This window comes from Galleria mellonella, unplaced genomic scaffold, assembly GCF_026898425.1.
Source record: "Galleria mellonella isolate WM207_F2 unplaced genomic scaffold, CSIRO_AGI_GalMel_v1 utg133, whole genome shotgun sequence".
Classification (NCBI taxonomy): Eukaryota; Metazoa; Arthropoda; class Insecta; order Lepidoptera; family Pyralidae; genus Galleria; species Galleria mellonella.
Window position 1 is genome coordinate 3,833,414 of NW_026441990.1, and position 22,859 is coordinate 3,856,272.

At 32.2% G+C, this 22,859-nt stretch overlaps 3 protein-coding genes across 5 annotated transcripts in view; 1 reads left to right on the forward strand and 2 right to left on the reverse strand.

Moving 5' to 3' along the window:
* Positions 1-978, reverse strand: part of LOC113511136 (uncharacterized) — a 166,898-nt gene extending 165,920 nt beyond the window's left edge. For both annotated transcript variants that reach the window (XM_026894736.3, XM_052903194.1), the window contains exon 1: positions 765-978. The gene's annotated coding sequence lies outside the window, so the exon portion shown is untranslated. The remainder of the gene's footprint in view (positions 1-764) is intronic.
* A 6,677-nt stretch (positions 979-7,655) lies between these two features.
* LOC113511148 (serine/threonine-protein phosphatase 2A regulatory subunit B'' subunit gamma-like) lies at positions 7,656-15,052 on the forward strand. The gene is made up of 7 exons (XM_026894749.3): positions 7,656-7,868; positions 8,712-9,063; positions 10,376-10,547; positions 11,551-11,739; positions 12,077-12,213; positions 12,795-13,008; positions 14,176-15,052. The coding sequence occupies exons 1-7, from the start codon at positions 7,724-7,726 to the stop codon at positions 14,404-14,406; spliced, it is 1,440 nt and encodes a 479-aa protein (XP_026750550.2). The 5' UTR covers positions 7,656-7,723; the 3' UTR covers positions 14,407-15,052.
* A 3,940-nt stretch (positions 15,053-18,992) lies between these two features.
* Positions 18,993-22,859, reverse strand: part of LOC113522139 (5-oxoprolinase) — a 35,229-nt gene continuing 31,362 nt past the window's right edge. For both annotated transcript variants that reach the window (XM_052903193.1, XM_052903192.1), the window contains exons 27-29: positions 21,978-22,085; positions 20,838-20,935; positions 18,993-19,749 (exon numbers count right to left, since the gene is read on the reverse strand). In XM_052903193.1, the coding sequence (XP_052759153.1) occupies positions 19,600-19,749; positions 20,838-20,935; positions 21,978-22,085 (356 nt within the window). In that variant the 3' untranslated portion in view covers positions 18,993-19,599. The remainder of the gene's footprint in view (positions 19,750-20,837; positions 20,936-21,977; positions 22,086-22,859) is intronic.

A 22,859-nucleotide genomic window follows, 5' to 3' on the forward strand; every position in this document is an offset into this window, starting at 1 on the left:
ATAAATTACCATTAAACTTTACTGATCGTATAAATGGCAACTAATTAAAAATTCGATGTATTGGATGTAAACTATCACTCGACCGTTTTTTTTCGGTCACGTGGAAAAACTTGTTTATTTTAATTGTACCCTTAATGGTGGTAAAGTTAAGAGTCATGGTCATACTATCTAGTTAATTGTTAAATTTGTACACATTATATTTAGTATATAGATGTAATAAGGTTGTATATTCTATAGTGCGCTAATAAAATATGTGGGTAGTATAAAATGTACTGTTACTAAATAAAAAACATCGATACATAAGTAAATAAGAGATAGTGCCTAACTTTATCTATTTTGTTTTAAATACCTATAATAATATAAACATTAAATTACAAAAAGGTAATATTGTTAATAAACTTACTTAATAATTTAACGTTTATTTCAATTTAACCATTTATATACAAATATAAACGTATACTGAGTTAATTGGGGTCCACGATTAACCATTTGGAATTGACATTCCACACTTCCACAGAGCATTACAAGGCCGGAGAGATTGACCAGATGAAAAACAACAACGAAACACGCCGTCTTACAAAACAAAGGTCACAATATCCCATCAAAATTCAAATTGAATTGCACAATAATGTTGACAAATGGACCCAACAGAGAATGCGATTCGCCTTGCAAAAGTCCACAAGTCAACCCTTTTGAAAAGAAGTCAACCACCAAACTAGCTTATAGAAATAGAGCCCTTCTCAACTCGGCCGCATAGCGCTCACCTTTACAGAATCCGTGCGCTGAATAAAGCGTTTAATCGTCCATCGTCCACAGAACACAATGTTTTTTTCATTCAAACTTTATTAATAACACGCAAAAATAATTATGCACAATAAATAACACTGTTTCCGAACGCTCGGCGATTAATTTTGACACTTTTAGTTCGAGGGCGACACGTCCTACCCCATCGACGTCTCGCGCATAACTGAGCAAGAGGAAACTTGCTTGGTAGGTCTGCGTTGCGCCCGCGCACTCAACGGCCGGTTTACGCTTGCGTTTCGTTACCTCGCCTTTTGTCATACGTATAAATCGGTTTCGCCTCTTACAGAAATTATGTAATAAAAAAAAAATGAAATGCCTTGATGAGTGAGATACCGTGTTTTGCATTAGCGTCATGTTTTTGTGAGAGCGTTAAATTTACTTATTGTTTAGCACAATTGCAAAGTCATTACTCTGTTTAGGTGCAACCATGTGGGCATAATGATGAAGCAATAGCTATCGGCGTAACGGTGCTGTGGTGCATTGGTGATTTGATAGACGTCACGTGAAAATTATAGTATGTTTATTTACTTTATCAGCAATCGAAACCAACATATATAAATGTATCTTTCTTATCTCATGGAATTGATAGTCTACCCTTATTTTTTTTTATTATACTTAGAATAACAATCAAGTCGACATACCTGATGAAAAGTGATAACACCTTTAAACCATAGACACAGTATACATACCTAGATTTTATAATATTTGTAACTTAAAGCTATCACAAAGATGTGTTCTGATGGTAGAGTTAGAAATATAAGAGGTTACGTGAAAGAATACGAGAGAAATAACAATAACAATAAGTTCTATGAAGTAATAACAATTAGGTAGATAACATACATAATTTAACATGTTCTACAAAAAAATCGGATACAATCGTGTCCAAATAAATTATTTAGATTAGAAAAAAAAAAACAGTTATTTTGGTTTAGAAACTAAACTATGAAACATATTTTGATAAAGTCTCTATGGGACCGATCTAAAAATGTATCCTTTAAGAATTTGTTTATCAACAATTTGTTTACTTGGAAATTACCCTCGTAAAGTATCCTCTCCCCCTCCCCCCCCCCCCCCAGTACTAATTATATAATAAACTGAATAACGGCAGAGCAGTGAGTCAGTTACATATCATCGTGTTAGTTTATCTTAACTAAACGTTTATCTTAACACACTTTCACATTTATAATCTGTGTTAATCTATATGGACGTATTAATTGTCCATCACGTAGTTCATGACATTGTATATTGACGGTAACTACCATTTTACTTTTTGTTTACCATCCCTAATAACAAAATATTACTTTATGGTAGTGATGTGCTTACCATTAGACTTTTCTAGTGTTCTTTCTTGAAATCTTGCCTCAAGTCTGAGAACTTAGACAACTCGAATGCCGAAAAAAAGGGTGTGTCAGTAATAGGATCCAAAAGCCTTATTGCTGGCAATACACTCCATTAGGTCGACCTCCACGCGATTCTTTCTGGAAACCATCGTAGTTAATTCTTGTTAAATTAGCTCGATTGACTAATTCTGCTTTCATTCTCAGCTATTATCACTTACTGGTGCCCCATCAGTGTATATTGATAGCGCAGACCGGATTACCATTCCATTTCCAACCATTAAAATAAAACTACTCGAGAACTTGTTTGGGTATTCAAATTATGTTCCAAACACTTAAATTATGTTCCAAATTATTTCTAAAGCTTATTTTTAATGTACATAATAAATATTCAGTCAATTTTCGTTTACTAATTAAAGAAAAATTAATAGTGAAACTGTCCGTGTGATTCCGGTATAAAATAAGCTACCCCTTCCTTTCCTTTGGACGTCGTAAGAAGCAGCACCTTTCGTCGTAAGAAGGAGTACCTTTTAATTTATTTTTTATTAAGTATAATAGTAGAGGGATGGGCAACAGTGTCCCTCTTAAAACATCTCTAAATCCGCCTGCCAAGCGTGGTAACTATTGGTAAAACTCCCTTTATGGGGAAGACAGCAGTGAACAATTATAATAATAAATAAATAAAAATGTTTATTTGGGATCCTTAGCTTAATTTACAGTTTTCTTTTTAGCATCGATAATAATCACAAAGAGACTGCTGAAATGAAAGTATAAAACAATAAACAATATAGAACAATATAAACACGTGACCAATATTTAAATACCGCAAATTTTTGAAACCTGTGTCCGAATACTGTGTATTCGAAGTACAAGGGAGCGACTTTGTACAAAAGTCATCTGCTTTGGTATTTCTATCCCACTCTTGATTGCCGTAAAGCAGCTATGCTCGCATAGGTGTATATCAGTTTAAACGTTGAGATATAACAGTGGAATTACCCTACATTATTATTATTTATATTACATTATTATATTAATGGTAACCCTACCTGAGCTAACGGTATACGCTGGCGAGAAACAGTGAAGGTTGATAGATGAGAATGAAAAGACAGGTCCACATCCACAGAACACACCTGGAATTCCACACGATAGTTTCAAGGGGAAATCACGTGGAGGTCGGCCTGCTAAGCAAAAAGTAGTCTGCATTACTAAAAATCCAATCCCTCCATTACTCGTTAATTAGTTAATAAATAATAAAAATCACTAATTAATTAATTGATAATTATTAATTGTTAATTATTTATTAATTATTAATTGATTATTAATAACAAATTAATTAATAATATCTAATTAATTTTGATTAATTAACAATTAATTAAAAATCATTAGTGATTAATTATTATTAATAACTAATTGTTTAATTAATAATTACCTAATTAAGTAATTGATTAATAATTAATTAACACATATTCATTAATTACAATAATGTGATTAATTATTGATTAATTATTACGTATTTATTAATTACTAATTATTTTTTATAAATTTTATATTATTAATTTTATTAATTTTTATACATTACTAATTAATTATTTATTAATAACTAATTATTTTTTATGAGTTACTAATTTTTTTATTAATTACTAATCAATTTCTATTAATTACTAATTAATCTTAATAAATTACTAATTATTTTTTATTAATTACTAATTAATTTTTATAAATTATTAATTATTTTTTATTAGTTACTAATAAATTTTGTAATTACTAATTAATTTTTATTAATTATTAATTAAATTTTTTAGTTACTAATTAATTTTTGTAATTACTAATTAATTTTTATTAATAATTGATTAATTTTTATTAGTTAATAATTAATTTTTGTATTAATAATTAATTTTTATTAATTACTATCTAATTTTTATTAATTACTAATTAACTTTATTATTTACTAATTAATCTTTATTAATTTTAATTATTTTTTATTAATTGCTAATTAATATTTATTAATTACTTATTAATTTTTATTAATTACTTATTAATTTTTATTAATTATTATTAATTTTTATTAATTACTTATTAATTTTTATTAATTACTTATTATATAATTACTAATTAATTTATATTAAATTATTAATTTTTATTAATTACTAATTAATTTTTTAATTTAATTAATTTTTAATAATTTAATTTATTTTCATTTTAATGAATTTTTATTAATTTAATGAATTTTTATTAATTACTAATTATTTTTATTAATTTATTAATTTTTATTAATTACTAATTAATTTTTATTAATTACTAATTAATTTTATTAATTACTAATTAATTTTTATTAATTACTAATTAATTTTTATTAATTACTAATTAATTTTTATTAATTACTAATTAATTTTTATTAATTACTAATAAATTTTTTATTAATAACTAATTAATTTTTATTAATAAATAATTAATTTTTATTAATAACTAATTAATTTTTATTAATTAATAATTAATTTTTATTAATTACTAATTATTTTTTATTTATTATTATTTTTATTAATTACTAATTGTTTTTTATTAATTACTAATTTTTAATTAATTTATTAATTTTTTATTAATTTTTATTTTTTATTAATTACTAATTATATTTTATTAAAAACTAATTATTTTTTATTAAAAACTAATTAATTTTTATTAAAAACTAATTAATTTTTATTAAAACTAATTAATTTTTATTAAAAACTATTTAATTTTTATTAATCACTAATTAATTTTTATTAATTTTATTTTCCCCATTGAAATTAATTGAAAGTCCATTAATTCGTACTCCCATAAAACCACCTCAGTTGTTTTTGTTAAGTGTTAGACACCAACATGTTGGGGTCGTGTACAACGGTGTAGTGTACCTCGTATCTCAAAAGACTTAGATTTTTACAAAAATTATAACGAATAATAAGTAGAAATATATATTAAAAAAAATCAGAAATCAATAAATTCACAAATATACAGTCGAATTAAAAACGTCTTTTTTTTATTTTATATACAGGGTGTCGGGTTTCATGTGATCCAAACGAAAACCATCGATAGAGGGATCCAAGGGCTTCTCTAAACACCCCCATGTATGTTCTGCAAAAATGTATAGTTTTCGAGAAATTTGCATTTTTATAAATTTTTCGTTAGTACCCGAAATGTTGCATTCTTTATTTATTTTCTCCTAAACTATTATTACGAAAACCTTATACTTTTGTGGATGTGAACAAATAATAGGCTTTTCACTACGACACTACTATTCTAATGCAGGCTGATACGTTTTTGAGAAAAAAAAAATAAACGATACATTACTTTTATTTCGATGATTTCTTATTTCTTTAGGGGAGTTTAACTCTACACTCCCTGCAATCGTCGTTCTATCTAGTGGGGCGTTGTAACACTGTGTTTGCCTATACGGAGTCGCCAATAAAGGTCTATGTTAAACAATAGACAGTTAACGTCTGATGACGACGATGATTTTATAATTGTAAGAAAATTTTAACTTAATTATCCTCTATGAAAACTTATTAAATTTAACATGAAACGAGCAATATATATATATATATTAAATAGTTATTACTAATATAAGTTTCACTTCGTAAAAGATTTCAACATGTTGATAAATAAATCGTTATTTATGAAAACCTATTAGTGGCTTGGTTTGTGATCCTAAACTGTACAGGAAAATCAGGGCTCAGCAGGTGATTGAGATCAAGATAGTCCTGATTTTCCTGTAAATAAATAAATAATTATTACTCATATAAGTTTCAAGTAAAAGTTTTCAACATGTATAAAAAAATAAGTTGCCAATAAAAACAACAGGTGCGAAAAAGTTAATCTTTCCTGTAACTTAAACTGGTGAAAACTTAAGTGTAGGGCGGAGAAGAAAGCAACATGCGACCACAAACTTCTGCGCCTGCGTTCAGTATATCACCAACAGAGAATTAACGCTTCACTGGAAGTGTCACTCGAGGAACAATTTAAAAAGGCAAGTCACGTAAACTGTATTTATGTTAAAAATTAAGTCTAAATAAACTTACGAACTTGTTTTTGCATTCCTATGGTAATTAAAACCGCGGTTACCAACGTGCCCGCCAAGTGCGTTAACTACTGTCAAAACATTCCTAATGGTGTATGTTCAGCAGTGGACAGCCAACAGCTAATATGATGATGAGGATGATGATTGTAAAAGATATCACAAAAGATAACACAAAAGATAACACAAATATAATAAATAGAGTTACAAACTTATTTTTACTAATGTAAAAAAATATTAATATATTATCATTAAGGATGACTACTCCATTCTCTCTATGTCTATGTACGCTTCAATAGATTAGTTTCACTTACATTAACTGCGTCACGTTCAAGGTGTAATATTAGATTGTAAATAAGAAAATTAACCACATTTTGTGGTCATTGGGACACATTGCTGATAAATGCCGTGGAAAACTTGCATTACGATGATATTCACTGGCCTAAATAAAACTAGAGCATAGTTATGGTCTTATATAGAAGACGCAATGTATATGTACTTTTATAGACAAATTTTAGCTCTAAATAATGTTTAATTTTTAACTGACTTCAAAAAGGTGAAGATTCAAGAAGGTGAAGGTTGTGTATTGTAATGTTTGTTATTTCATAACTTCATCATTTATAAACCGATTTGTACTTTTTTGTACTTTGTTGTAATTGATACGATATATTTCAAATTTGTCCCATAGAAATTTTATCAAAATTGGTACAATAATTTAGTTTTAAAAACCAAAATAACGATGGCGAACGTGGCGATGGCAGTTTGCATTTTTTTATGGTACAAAATCTTAAGTTAATAACAAAGTAAAGGCTAAGACGAAGAAAAAGCGAAACGTGAGCATTTCAAATATTACGTTTACCATAACGACAAGAGACGATAAATACTGCTGGCATCTGGCGACTCTCTCTAGGATTGTATTTATAAGCATTGTCTTTTTGATTTAAAGACCATTTCTTGGTTTCATGCTTAAAAACTACGTATTTTACAGTATTTTAATTATTTGTATATAATCATGTGGTATAAAGGAGATAGCTTTAAAATAAAAATAAATAAATAAATATTTTAGCATTTGTAATAAAAATAATTTATAAAATCACCTTTCTTTCACATTAAAGACATCAACGAGATTTTAATATCTACACCAGTGTTACTAAACAATTTAGCGTCATCTATTGGTAAGTAGTGAAAGTATATGTGCACAAATAGCGACATCTGAACCGTATTTAGTTTCGTCGTTCTATTACCACACAATCTAATTCAAATTTACTCGTCCTTGATGACTTTATTAAAAAATTATAACACCAAAATAGATAACATAAAGATGAAACAAATATTTTTCTAATTAAGAAATATTTTTCGTTTTATTGTAATTAATAACAATAATAATATATACATCTTTCAATTATACGCAAAAAGTTACTTGCGTAGATACAAACGTCGTCGGATTCTCGCTGTCACTATGACAACACAATACAAACTAAAAATAATCACAACATATCTAATTGTTTATTTTTAGAAATTATAACAGAAAACAATGTCTGATAGTCCTAAAGAGGCAAAGATTGAAGATAAAACTAATAACAACGTGTCTAATGAGACCAAACCACTGGATGAAGAGCAAGTCAAGCTTAATAATGAACTTAAAAATCGCTTGCGAAAATATATTAAAAAATTGGATGGTAGGGCATTATTATCCATAATGTACTAAATTATCGTTGTATATTTAAAACTATATATTATTATAATATATAATTATAAACCATTAAGAAATTAAATTATCACTTAGTATTAATCACATTGCTGATTAAAAGAAACCTTTTGTAACTACTGATTGTATTCTCATTAATTAATAGAAACAGTGCCCTATCTATTAATTTAGGTCGTGATCCATTAATACACCAAATTTTATTAAAGTCTGATGATTCCGTTTAATTACATATGAGCCATTAATATCCAAATGTCTACACAAGCTCAGACATGAAGTTTTTCCTTTTATTATGAATGAAAATGAAAATGTTACCATATCTATTGATTATCACTATTACCATAACATATTCACCATATACTAACTGCATGGAGATCAACCTGATGAGGATAGAGAATAGATATTGCTAGCAAGGGGGCTACGATACCCATTACAAATGTCGCCTTAGGATGAGTTTTTATATTTAACGAAGCTGATCATCATATTCTTAATCCTTTTTATTATTTATGATTAACAAAGCACTGTTCTAAATAAATAGAAATAAAGTTTATTTTAATTTATTTAAATTATATATGGTAATGAAATTACAGAATACAGAGCCGTAACACCTTAATCCTCAAGATTAGCAACACATGAATGGTATCATGGGCGAGGCATAGTATACTCTGATATGTACTGTTCATGTCTATAGGTGATGGTTACGACTCTCCATCAGGTAGGCTGTCAGTTTGTTTCCCATTCTAAGTTCAATAAAAAAGATTAAGACAAATGCCTAAATATATATAATTCTTAATTTAATTACATTTATATATTACAGACACTGGTGCAAGTATTTCAAAAAAAGAAAGTGAAAAGTTAGAAATAGAAACATTCAAACAATTATACAAACCCAAATTGGATTCTGATGAAGAATCCTACAAGAAGATACCCAAATTCTACTTCAAATTGCCTCGTCCTGATGAAGTTCTTGCACAGAAACTGAGAGAAGAGACCCGAGCACAGTTTTTACAGAAGAAAAGTAAAGAACTGCTGGATAACAGTGAATTGAAACATCTATGGAGTCTGATAGAGAAATCTAATGGTAGCTATAGCATGGCTAACAGCGATGAGCTGACAATTGACTATTTTCAATTTAAGAAGATCAGAGATGAAGCTGGTCCCAAATATAGGTATATGTATATATTTATATGTGTTGCTATAGCAGCTGTTAATTGTCCACTGCTGAACAAAGCCTCCCCACATAAAGGGAGTTTTGCCAGTAGTTGCCACACTTGGCAGGCGGATTGGCAACTGCAATTTGGCTTTTGGTGATGTTTTAAGAGGGATACTGCTATCCATCCCTCCACCATAAGCTCCCTTAATCACTGCTTACAACACCCACGAACAGGATGGAAAAGTAAGGGGTGGCCTATTTTATGCTGGGACCTACATCCTTTCTTTGCATAATGGTGGAAATTTCCATTATAACATTGCATGCCCAAAAATTCTATAAAAGAACAAGTTTACTTTAAGTTGATCGTCTCTGGATGCCTTTTTAATGTCCATCACAGAAAAAAAACATAACTGTCACATTCATTTCTTTAACCATTTTTCCTTTAATTTTGAACATGAATTATATCACCTTGATTTATTTTACCAATAAAAAAAATCATGCAAAGAAGGGTTATGAGAAATTTATATATGTAGGTGTGTACAATTACTTATGATTGTAATATAAGTAAGGAAGGATATATTTAGTTATTTCTAAGTAGTGTTAAGTTTTATTATTAAATTGCAGGTGGCTCATGACTGTTCCTTATGGCAGTTTATGAGGTAGACCTAAGTTAGCAGTGGACACATAACGGCTATAATGATTTTTAAGTTTTATCTATAGCTTTTTTTTATACAACTTAGAATGGTAAACAAGCTGACGGCCCACCTGATGGAAAGTGGTAACCATTGCCTATAGACATGAGCAGTACCATGGACATAACAGAGTATACTGTTTCGCCCATGATACCCCCCATGCGTTGCCATTCCTGAGGACTCAGGTGTTATTCCTTTGTACCCAGTAAATTCACGCCATATTCCACCCTTCAAACCGAAACACAGCCATGCAAACACAACTGCTTCACGGTAGAAACACGAATGGGACAGAGGTACCCAAGCAATCGACTTTTGACAAAGCTGTACAATTTTTTTGTCAAATATTTCTATAGTTTTCTTTTAACTTTTCAAAGATTGTAAGAGACTCCTCGATGGGATAAGTCCGCCATTGTATATTTATTCTTCTAATGTATCCAATGTAAAGCAGCTAAATACACCGCTGTCATATAGACGCAATTTTAATAGAAGTCCAATCTACATAATATAAATATTTCTAATTTATGCATGTATTTGTTAATTTTTTTAATTGCAGGGTGCTATGGTAATGTTTAACGCCAGACAGTTAAGATTTGATATAATGAATAAACTTGGTAACATTTAAGCTATTTCTTTCAGACCATACTTTACAGCGGAAGTATTTGGGCGCCTGCAAGCAGCCGAGGGTGGTGTGGGCCGCGTCCGAGGAGTGTCGCTGTTTAACTACGTCATGCGACGGGTGTGGCTGCAGCAGACCAGGATCGGACTGTCTCTATACGATGTCACTGGTCAGGGATACTTAACTGAGCATGTTAGTATGTTACTATAAAAGGATTTGCAACAACAAATTTTAATAGTCAATTAGCCAAACAAATTTGGACCATAAGCTGAACCATAAGAATATATTTTTATAGTGTAAATGGTCACATCAAAAGATCGGTGTGAACAACGCGCGAGTGCCTATTGCTGTTAACCAGCTAACTTAACGCTAGTAGTCCCGTCACTTGGTAGGACAAATTGCATATCAGACCTACCCATGCGTAATGGGGGAGGGGATTGTAAGTAATGAAGACCTATTGCTAGTAATATACCCTGTCAGGTCTACCTCCACATGGTCCCCTCTAGATACCATCGTGCTGAATTCCTGTAGTATTCATTACGATTGGCTAACTGACCGGCCTCTTCATTCTCACCTATCATCCCTCACTGGTGTCCCACCAGCGTATACCGATAGCGCAGGCGGAGTTACCATTCCTTTATCACTCATTATAAAAAAAACCTATGCGTAATTGTAAATCCTTAAAAACTTAACATCATCGGCTCCACAATAGCTTAAATAGAACCGTGAATATTACAAATATGGAATCACTGTTACACACACACACACACACATTCACATGTCACAGTAGGTACAGTAGAAAAAGCAGTAATTTAGATAGATAGATAGATGAACTTTTTATTTGAGCCATTTATAGCACATGTAAATTTACAAATGAGTTTATACAATCAAATTATTTACACTTTTCAAAATATACAACAAAAGATAAAATATGAAAATATGGTTTCGCCATGTGTGTCGCAGTGACCCAAACAGGCTACAGCTCAGTGATGGTTTTGCTTAAAAGCAAAGCACTGATTTTCAGCTGCAGCCTGAAGTTTTTTTACTAATTTGTCGAAAGACAATTTCAAAAATTTTAGTTTAAATCTAAGTTTACTTGAATAAAAATATATTTTTACCGACCAATATCGGACGAAATCACAGATTAAACCTAGTTTAATGTTATGATTGCTTAAATATCCTTTTAACCTTACAGGATTTGGAAAGTTATATAGCGGAGTTGGTGCCGTCGCTGGCGGCTCTGGACGGGCTGGATTCCTCGTTCAGCTCATTCTATGTGTGCACGGCAGCAAGGAAGTTCCTCTTCTTCCTAGACCCGCTGAGAGTCGGTCGTGTGAGGATACGAGATGTGCTGAGTTGCTCGTTCCTTGATGATTTACTTGAGGTATCTCTCTTCCCCTTATTCATTAAAACGACGAATGTCAATCAAATCGATTTTAAATATTGACGTGTTTTGTCTTTTTCGTTTACTCTAAATACTCCTTTTGAATGAAAATGACACAGCATATATATGCTGTGTCACTTTCATTCAAAAGGAGTATTTAGAGTAGATTTTTTTTTATACAACTTACCCTCCGTACCCAGTAAATTCACGCCATATCACACCCTTCAAACCGAAACACAGCCATGTAGACACAACTGCTTCACGGTTGAAACACGAATGGGACAGAGGTACTCAAGCAATCGACTTTTATTGACCTTCTTCTTCTTTTTTCTAATAGCTGCGAGAAGAAGACCTTCCTATGGAGCTGCAGGAGCAGAACTGGTTCAGCGCCGCGTCCGCGCTGCGCGTGTACGGACAGTACCTCAACTTGGACAGGGACCACAATGGCATGCTCAGTATTAACGAATTGGCCGGGTGAGTTTTATTATATTAAAGAAAAACTTTGGCCCGATCCATTGACGCATCTAAAATCGTTTTCCAGGGGGAGGGGGGAGGTAGAACTTCAAAAATTGTGCATTATATGTACTTTCAGACATGTCTCTGTGTATGTTAACTCCGCTCAAATCCTGATAATTAATTGAATAGAAATCAAACCAGATAAGTAAGAGACTGTAAAGCTCACCCAGTTAATGAAAAGATGCCTCTAGCCCGCTGTAGGGAAGGGTGAATGGCCAATCGCTAAAATATGAGAAAACGAAAAAAAGGTGACAAAATAATAAAAAGAAAACAATTATGTATTTAACCATCTATTTATACCTTTTTAATCTGTGGTGAAAATTATAATAGGTTTATTGTCTTTAGTTCTCAGGAATGACAACGTATGAAGTGTACCGCAGGTATCACACTATATTCTGTTATGTCCATGGTACTGTTCATGTCCATAGGCGACTGTTACCACTTTTCATCAGTTGGGCCGTCAGCTTGTTTGCCACACCATTTGCTTATAAAAATATTAATGGCTTCACATTTTTATAACAAATGTGGTTACTTTTCAGCTACGGTTCAGGCACATTGACACAGGCATTCTTACAAAGGGTGTTCCAACAGTGTCTCACGTACGATGGAGAGATGGATTACAAAACGTACCTAGATTTGGTGCTAGCCCTGGAGAACAGGAGGCAGCCGGCAGCACTGGCATACTTGTTCCGAGTCCTCGATATCAACTCACAGGGCTACTTGGACGCATTCACACTTAACTATTTCTTTAAGGTATCTTGTCTGCTTTTCTATAATATATATAAAAGAGAGGTTATTTTTTCTGTCTATAATGAATAAACTCAAAAGTTGTTGACGATCGGCGCCTTACTGTCCGGCTGGACCCACTGAAACTGCGCAGAGATGTTGCATCTCTGTGCATCTTCTACCGAATTTATCATGGGGAGTGCTCTGAAGAATTGTTCGGATTGATACCTGCTGCTGATTTTCACCACCGTACAACCCGCCACAAACTAAAATTTCATCCCAACCATCTGGACGAGTGGCGGTCCTCCACCGTGCGTTGTTCAAGGCATTTTCTCCTACGCACAACCACTCTTTGGAATCAACTTCCAGCAGCAGTATTTCCGAACCGATACGACAACATAACCTTCAAGAAAAGAGTATATTCCTTTTTAAAAAGCCGACAGCACACCTGCAATGCCGCTGGTGTTATGAGTGATCATGGGCGGCGGTAGTCACTTATCATCAGGTGAGCCGCATGCTCGTTTACCCCCTGTGTTGTAAAAGATACTTAACCAATTTTAATCATTTTTTTTTTTGCCTATAGAAAGTTATAATATTAGCCAATAACATTACGCTGTATTTTCAACCGACTTCGAAAAGAAGGAGGTATTCAATTCGGTTGTATTTTTGTTTGTCACCTCATAACTCCGTCAGTTCGAAACCGATTTGGAAAATTCTTTTTTTTTATCTGAAAGGATATAGATTAGTCCCATACAAATTTTATCAAAATCAGTTAAGAAGTTTAATTTTTAGACCATAGTAATTGGTTTTGTCACCATTGAAATAGATTTTTTTTTTTGTGATCTTTGTATTTTTTAAAAACATTGATAAGCAGTATACCTATCAACTCGTATTAAGCAAGGTCGGGTTACTAATTTAGTATGTTAGAACATAACTAGATGTATGTCCTTTCAGATATTCTACAATATATCAGTGGATATTTTTTTGATTAATTATGAATAATCAATCATCAATATTGACAATTGATTTCAATTTTTTTTTTAATTTATCAGATAAATTCCGACGTTGCCACACCGGTGATGATTTTAAAAAGAATCGTGCAGTTAATGCGCAAACTAATACTGTTATTATCATTAACTCCACGCTGGTGTCGGTTCCACCTGGATATTAATTCTTTAAGTGTAAACATTACAGGCAATTCAAGAACAAATGGTCGCCCACGGCGCGGAACCGGTCAACTTCGATGACGTGAAAGACGAAATCTTTGACATGATTCGACCGCAGCATCCCTCGCGCATCACGCTCCAAGACCTCCTCCATAGTGGGCACGGACATACTGCGGTCTCGATACTCCTGGAGCTGCATGGGTTCTGGGCTTACGAGAATAGGGAGGCGCTAGCGGCCGCCGGGGACCATAACGCCTGACAAATAAGATATAAATTTGAAGATAGGAGGAAATTCTCTTGGCGGTAGATTTAATGGATGAGCTCTGTCAGGTCGACCTCCACATGGTCTCCCTTAAAAATTTTATGGTTAAATCCTAACAAATTTGTCGCTATGGTCTTACTGACCCGACTTCGTAAATAAATAAAATAAAATAGCCTTGTATTCAGAGGTACAGGCTTACTAATATTGTGCTTATTAAAATTTCATATTTATTTGAAAGAAAGAAAGAAAAAAACTTTATTTTACAAGAAATATGCGACGACACCCACACAGGGGTTAAAAAAATCCATATATTAAGAATTATAATAAAGAAACAAAACAAAAAATATTTATAAAAAAAAACATTTACAAAAAATATTTACAAAAAATATATCATACTTACCATCGTTAATAAATTGATATATACTAATATATGATACATTCCTAATTTATTTTTTAGGTTGTTTTTTTGGCTCTTTAATAATTTACTATTTGTAATAATTATAATAAGTTTGCTTCTAAATATGTGTTTGCCAGTTGGCAGACCTAATTCCTCACTTGTAATCCTTAGCATATACCAATAGCATAGATGTGGGATGGGTTACCATTTCATTTACAACTTTAAAAGTGGATGACCCATATAGGAGGAAAAATTGCTTAATTTATACACTAGTATTTATCTCACTGGTCCAATGATGGGGCTACTAATATGATCCCCTATTATACAATAATTATACAAGTATATATATATATATATATATATATATATATATATATATATATATATATATATATATATATATATACTTTAAGGGAACATAAAAATTTTTGAAATTTTTGGATGTATTTCAGTGAAAAATAATCCATTTAAAAAAAGTTTTGAAGCTTGAAAACTTTAGTTTTCAGATTTTTTGTAAAAAAATTTTTGGACATGGAGAAACACACACACACACACTTTAGAAAATGAGTTTGGAATTAAATACTGCGGAGCTGACGAACCACGGGGTCTCATTTCTTCTAAAAATTACTTACACAACACTAACACACACACTCTTCAGAAAATGAGTTTGGAGTCACGAAATACTTAGGGTCTCATTTTTTCTGAAGAATCCCATATCATAAACACACGTGGTCCAATGATGCAACCTCCACGTGGTATGCTTTGGGTAACTAATAAATCGATCATCAATCAAAGTTTTTGTCAAAAACTTTGATTTCCTTAAAAAAGAAAAAAAAATTTTTTGTAAACTTTTTTCGACTTTTCAAAAAAAAATTTTTCTTAAAAATTTTCTTGATTTTTTTCGATTTTTTTTTTGATAATATATATATATATATATATATATATATATATATATATATATATATATATATATATATATATATATATATATATATATATATATACTGTGCTTAATTGGAAATTTTATGCAGATAAAGAAATGTGCGACCAGTATATATTGAATGGAAAAGGATGCTTTTGCATTCAAAGTTGATATCTCGGAGAACACATTCAATAAACACTAAACTATACAATTTGATTTAAAACCTAGAAAATTTAGAAAAAAATTATTTTCTGCTTTGTTTAATTGCATGACAGGCCAAAAAAATTTTTTTCCAAAAAATCTGAAAACTAAAGTTTTCAAGCTTCAAAACCATTTTTTTAAATTTCCTGTACGATTATTTTTCACTGAAATACAGCCTGTTGAAAATTACCCAAAAATTTCAAAAATTTTTATGTATATATTATACAAGTGTCCAGAACACATTCAAACACTAAACTTTTGATTTACGTCTGTTTTCTAATTTGACAGGCCAATTCCATTTGTACCTACCAAGGTTTTGCCACATTTATTCCATTTGTCCTACTGGTAGCACAATGGTAGAGACAAGTGGAAATAATTCCCTATTAAAAAAATACACTTCAAAATTGGAACTGGCCGTTTGACAAATCCTTCCCAGCTCAACACCGCTGTATTGAAAAGATAATTAATACAAGATAATATTAGCAAACAGGATTTGACGTTTGCTGGTCATAAAATGGATTTACGAGTATCCAACCATGAGTTGGTTGTTATTTAGCGAGCAAAGCAGAGGGAATGTTATTATTATATTCTTTATTGCACTTAATGCATTTATAAATATTATGAGCAAATGTGGACTTATCTCTGACAGAGATCTCTTCCAGTCAACCCAATGCAGTAAGAAAGCATTTCGTTAGCGGGCAGCTGAAGTGCTACAACTATTAATATTTAGAGTACATAAACAAATATACAGTTAAATGTTATGTTAATATTATAAAATAAAACTATTGTCATTTTATTTAATATAATATATTAATATAACAGATATATAAAAACAACAGTCACATAAAATATATAATATAATATAAATGAAAATATTGTACATTTTAAAAATTGTTATTGTTTAATAACTAGGAAAATTATTGTACTTACACATTATATAGGTATTATATATATATTATTTTTTATACGACTTAGAATGGCATACAAGCTGACGGCCCACCTGATGGAAAGTGGTAACCGTCGCCTATAGACATGAGCAGTACCATGGACATAACAGAGTATACTGTTTCGCCCATGATACCCTCCATGCGTTGCCATTCCTGAGGACTCAGGTGTTATTCGTCTGTACCCAGTAAATTCACGTCATATCCCACCCTTCAAACCGAAACACAGCCATGCAAACACAACTGCTTCACGGTTGAAACACGAATGGGACCCAAGCAAGCGACTTTTGTACAGTCTCCCACTGGTAAAATACACTATATACTAGCTGTTTGCCCGCTACTTCGTACGCGCAGACTTTATAAGTAGGAAAACCAATGACATAAACCACATCTAGATGGCGTATTAAAATAAAACACACCAGTTTTTTAATTAGACTCAGGAAGTCAACAGTGAAACCCGCATTTAATTTGGTATATTAGTTTTTGCATTATTCAGTAATGTAATGTACGTTTAATACAAACAGACAGACAACATTTCTAAAATGTATCGTTTTCGCTTCTATTGCCTTTTATTACATATTTTTTTCTTAAACATCTCCCGTGTACAGTCATAGTCCAGTTACAATTGTATTATGTTAGTACGATTAATTAATTATAAGATACTAAAATTATCTATTCTAGTAATAGTTATAATTAACCTGATTAACGTTTTAAGGTTATTCTTTTCATTGGAACAGTTAATCATTTAGCATATTACAATCTTTATTGCTGTCCAAAAATTTGTAATAATTACAATTAAATGAAAATTTCTAAATACGTAACGGACGCCCAATAATTGTTTGATTAATATTGTTACATGTTTGAGAGATCTTGATACTTTTATATTATTAAAACAGTTTATTTATTTATTTAATTGTTTTATTTCATTAATCCTTATAAAATTAATTGCACTTTTCAACAATAACAATAGTAAAACTAAAATAAATAAAATATTAACAACGATCTGTACCCATTAAATGAACAAGAGGCGAAATATGAAGGTTGAAGTAAAAATTATCATATTGCGTCACCAATACAGTACTACACTTGTAAGGTATCATTCTCAAGAACGGTAAATATTTATATTTGCCTAAAATGGCAAAATAGATAGATGAGGCTACATGCAGTATACGACCAATTCTGTAAACCTATTAGTGCTCTACCCCCCCACTGCCAAACGTGGCAAATACTGGCAAAATTCACCCAGTAGACAATAATTAAAAGCTCAATATGGATAGGCTATGTTATCCATGTTACAAACTAAATTTATATATTTTTGACTTAAATCTATTAGAAAATTAGTTCGTATAGAAACAATAAAAATTTCGGCTACGACATCAAATTGAAAGATAGGTTTACAGAAATGTCGCCTCAGAATCAACCTTTGATATTAGTCCAGAAAATAAAAATTTTACAATACAATTGTTGTAGGATCACATCCCTAGTATACATGGAACATCACTAGAGGTGGACACTGGTTGGTTGATATTATATACGAGGTCTGTCCGGAAAGTTCGTATAAAAGAGTTCTGGAATGGATAAGCGCAGGACCCCTTCCTATGTTATCCATGTTAGTTCTTGTCACCGCCGTGCTAACTGGCTTGTCACGCCATTTATATATTTTTGACAGCGCGTAAATCTCGAAACTCGGCAAGAAAAAATTTTTGCCGATCTCAGAAGTATGGGGATGATGCTGTGAAGGAACCCCGTCCACAAGTGGCTAAAAAGATTCAGAGAGGGCCGAGAAAGCGTTCAAGAAAAATTTCATCATTCCGACGAAAACATCGAACTTTGTTAATGGGGACCGTCGTTTAACGGTCAGAAATGCTGAAGAGCTTAATTTGGGCAAAACCGCGTTGGATTCTTCAGAATCAACCTCTCTTGTTGTCCGTGATTTTTGAGTAAAAATTCCATTACGGTGACCGAAAATAAAAATTTTACAAAACAATTCGGGGGCGGCATTTGGGGGACATAAATGAGATAAAAAAAGCTACGACGGGGCCTGAGAAACCTACAACAGAGGACTTTGGAACATCACGTTGGCACAAGTGCATTAGGGGGACACTTTGGATAAAATTGATTTACCTGAATAATTGTAAAATAAAATTTTTAAAAAACTTTTATACGTACTTTCCGGACAAATATGTCAATGACTGTAGAAATAATTAATAAAGCATCTGAAATATATAAAATACATAAAAAAAATATAACAACAATATAATTCAATTCTAATGTTTTTATTTCTTTCATTCTCAGATTCATTCAATCATTCAACCTTACTATTAGTTTGTTATTATTATTATTTATACATACACTTACAATTCGATAGCGACTGATATTAAGTTATTGTTCTAATTCAAATCTATTTATCAATCGCGCCATTATGCAGTAAATTTTTAGTTAGTAAATATGTAAATCCGTTTCTAGTCGTATTGGAATTACGCGCAAATTAGATACATTTACGCAGCGAAAGTTTTTCTTAGCGTAATTTTGGCACATACTTACGCAAAGTATATTTAAGCGCAGAACACTTTTTCTTATCGTAATTAAGTATCTATATTACTTCATAAAATAGCATCGTATTAAAAAGCAAATGTTTTCTATTCTATATTTTTTAGGCGCGTAAACATGCCAAAATTCAGTCGCGTAATTTCAATAAGTGTATTCACTACAATAAGATACAGTGTTTAGACAGATTCTTGGGCACTCCTGTATTCGTAGACGCTGCCACGCTCCAAGAACTCGCTATAGTTGCTTCTCGTCGCGTCACCTTGGTCGACAGCTTCCGACGGGCGACCATACCCTCCGCCACCAGGAGAATTCATTATGTATTTATCCTGCAATGTTATTACATTGACGGGGTTTAGGGACGTCATTTTACACGAATTATATATAGAGGAATGCAGTGGGAGTATTTTTTTTTTATACAACTTAGAATGGCAAACACTAACTGACTGACGGCCCACCTGATGAAAAGTGGTAACCGTCGCCTATAGACATGAGCAGTACCATGGACATAACTGAGTATACTGTTTCGCCCATGATACCCCTCATGCGTTGCCATTCCTGAGGACTGAGGTGTTATTCCTCTGTACCCAGTAAATTCACGCCATATCCCACCCTTCAAACCGAAACACAGCCGTGCAAACACAATTGCTTCACGGTTGAAACACGAATGGGACAGAGGTACTCAAGCAATCGACTTTTGTACAAAGTCTCCCTCTGGAAATAATATAAGGTTACAGAAGTGATAAAAAAAATAATAAGAACATACACATATTGGGGTCGGTTCTGATGCGTTATTTCTCTAAATTTACCTTTAAAAATGTTGAAATGACATGTAAAAAGGTTGCTTGCCAAACTGGCTGAATGTTAAGGCTAGCCAAAAATGTACAATATATATATTTTTTATAACACAAAAAGCAAACGAACATGCAGCTCAACTGATGGTGGTGAAGCATAATTTAAATTTATATATCAATATGAGCATATTAAGTGTCATCCTTAAATTATATAATTCTACCTTTCTGCTCACTACTTCGTATATGTGGATTTCAAAAATAGAAAAACCAATTTAATAGATCACTATATGGCATATCGAGACAAGACATATACCAGTTTTTAAGTTAGATATAATATTTAGAAATACAACTGTGAAAACCGCATCCAATTTGGTGCAGTAGTTTTTGTGTGATGCCGGAACGAACATACAATCAGACAAATGGACAAAATCTCTAGAAATTCATCTAGCCTTATTATTTTTTCTTTAATCTTTCTCATGTACAGGCATCATCTAATTACAACTTTATTATATTAATAAGATACAAATGAAGCCTTCATTGTCAAAAGATATATCACAACTAACCATAAAAACAAAATGGAAACAAATCCGTAATAAAAATCTATAATTTATTTATGTACTCACCCCAGGATATGCCTCTATGGACGCTTTCCCACCGAGATTGATCAATCTTCCATCGGCTCTTTGCAGTAAGTTCAAACCTCTAGCACCTGGCTCCCCACCTAAACATAGGTACGTGATAATAATTATGAATTTGCAATACTTGATCTCAAGATGTATTTTATGCAATATAGATTAACATCACAGGATACTCTGTGACGCCCATGCATTTAAAAATGCTTAATGTTAGAATCATTTAAAATAAATAATTTGCAGATATCAACCGATTTTTAAACGAATAAGGTTCCCAATTTGGATGTATTTTTTTTTTCTATGTTTGTTAAATTACTAAATAAATTCAGTTGATTTTTATATCTAAAGGAATATGGTATTTATCCTTATTATCTGTTGATGTACCCGATTCTGTTTGTTTTAGGCATGGTGGGATACAACAGACTGGCGATGAGGAGAGATCTCGATCTCGTAAAATGTGTTGTGAGTATGTTACGCGGATGGATGCATCACCCACAAGTGCTAGAGACAGTCTAACTGCGAGTACCGAATGGTTATGTTAGCGCGCGCCGTCATCCGGTCACGTTGAATGTCCCGCCAGTAAGAACTAACCTACTTCAGCACGCTCCGTTCACTCACGCAGTACGGTTATTAAATAATATTATAAAAATCATTGAGATATTTAGTAGCGGCCTGCCAGAGATATTGGAAGCGGCTCACAAATATCTAGAGTCGGGTTATAGTACATTTATTATAACTTTGTAGGTTAGCACGCTAGATTTATAACATTGATTTGGCTTTTGCTGTTATAATGTTACAATTATTTTTAATGAATAAATAAATAAATGAATAAATAACTCTGTCAAATATAAACCGATATGGAAAAATATTTTTTTAATCTAAAAAAATATACTTACAGATAAGTCAAATAGAAATTATATAAAAATCAGTAGCGTATAGTTTAGTTTTTAAATTCAAATAACCGGTGTTACCACAATTGAATTAGTTTTTTTCGATGGAACACAATCTTAATGTTAAGTCAATTTGTATTTTCAACCGTCTTTTTTTAAATAACACAGCTTTATTATAATAATTCTGTTACCAATATAGAATAGTAGGAGCCTTCGTATAGTATGACGTGGTGGTACGTACCGTTCATGCCGTACGGCTGGAAGGCGCGCCGTTCAGTGAGCACGGACAACTGCACCGTGCGACGGAACACCAGCTCTCTGGTCACGCCGTCACCGCCGCGCCATTTGCCTACAAACAAAACCCACCTTTAATAAAAGAGATTAGGGGATCCATAGCTAGAAATATACCCTCCATCGGTTTCACCTCCACATGGTGAAAAAGAAGGGATAGTTAGTAATGAGGATTTTTTTTAAATGAATGATATTGGAATGGTAATCCCACCTGCGCTATTAGTATATGCTGGTGGGGCACTAGCGTGGGATATTTTTTAATGGGATGATAATGGACTGGTGTCTCCGCCTGCGCTATCGGTATACACTGGCGGGGCACCAGGGAGAGATGATAGGTGAGGATGAAGTAGGTCAGTTGGCTCATTATGACAAATTAAACAATAAATCAATCATGATGGTATCCAGGGAGAACCGTGTGGAGGTCTAATAGGGTATATTGCTAGCAATGGGATTGCTAATCCCCATTACTAACAATCCCTTCTCCCCAAGCGAGAGATTTTAGGTGCAGATGAAAGAAAAGTCAGTTAGCCGATCGTGATGAATTCACTTGGAACTGAGCTCAATGGTTTCCAGGGGGAACCACGAGGTAGTTGACCTGACAGGAGGTATTGCTAACAATGGGTTAATGATGAACGAGTAAAGAATGGTTCTTTCCACTTAGGTTTTATGGGAATAGAACTATTATAGAGTAAAGCTAGCCTGTTGTACATCTTTCTTTGTTCAAAAAGAAATTAATAAGAGATATCGTGTATAACACATGGTATACTCTGTTACGTCCATGGTACCGTTCATGTGTACAGACGGTCATTGCCACTTTCCATCAGGCGGGCCG

What these genes read in the sequence shown, in the direction of transcription:
- LOC113511148 (XM_026894749.3), top strand. Translation starts at nt 7,724, where the DNA reads ATGTCTGATAGTCCTAAAGAGGCAAAGATTGAAGATAAAACTAATAAC. An exon ending in ATATATTAAAAAATTGGATG is followed by an intron (nt 7,869 to 8,711) that starts GTAGGGCATTAT and finishes TATATATTACAG; the next exon opens with ACACTGGTGCAAGTATTTCA. An exon ending in TCCTTGATGATTTACTTGAG is followed by an intron (nt 11,740 to 12,076) that starts GTATCTCTCTTC and finishes TTTTTCTAATAG; the next exon opens with CTGCGAGAAGAAGACCTTCC.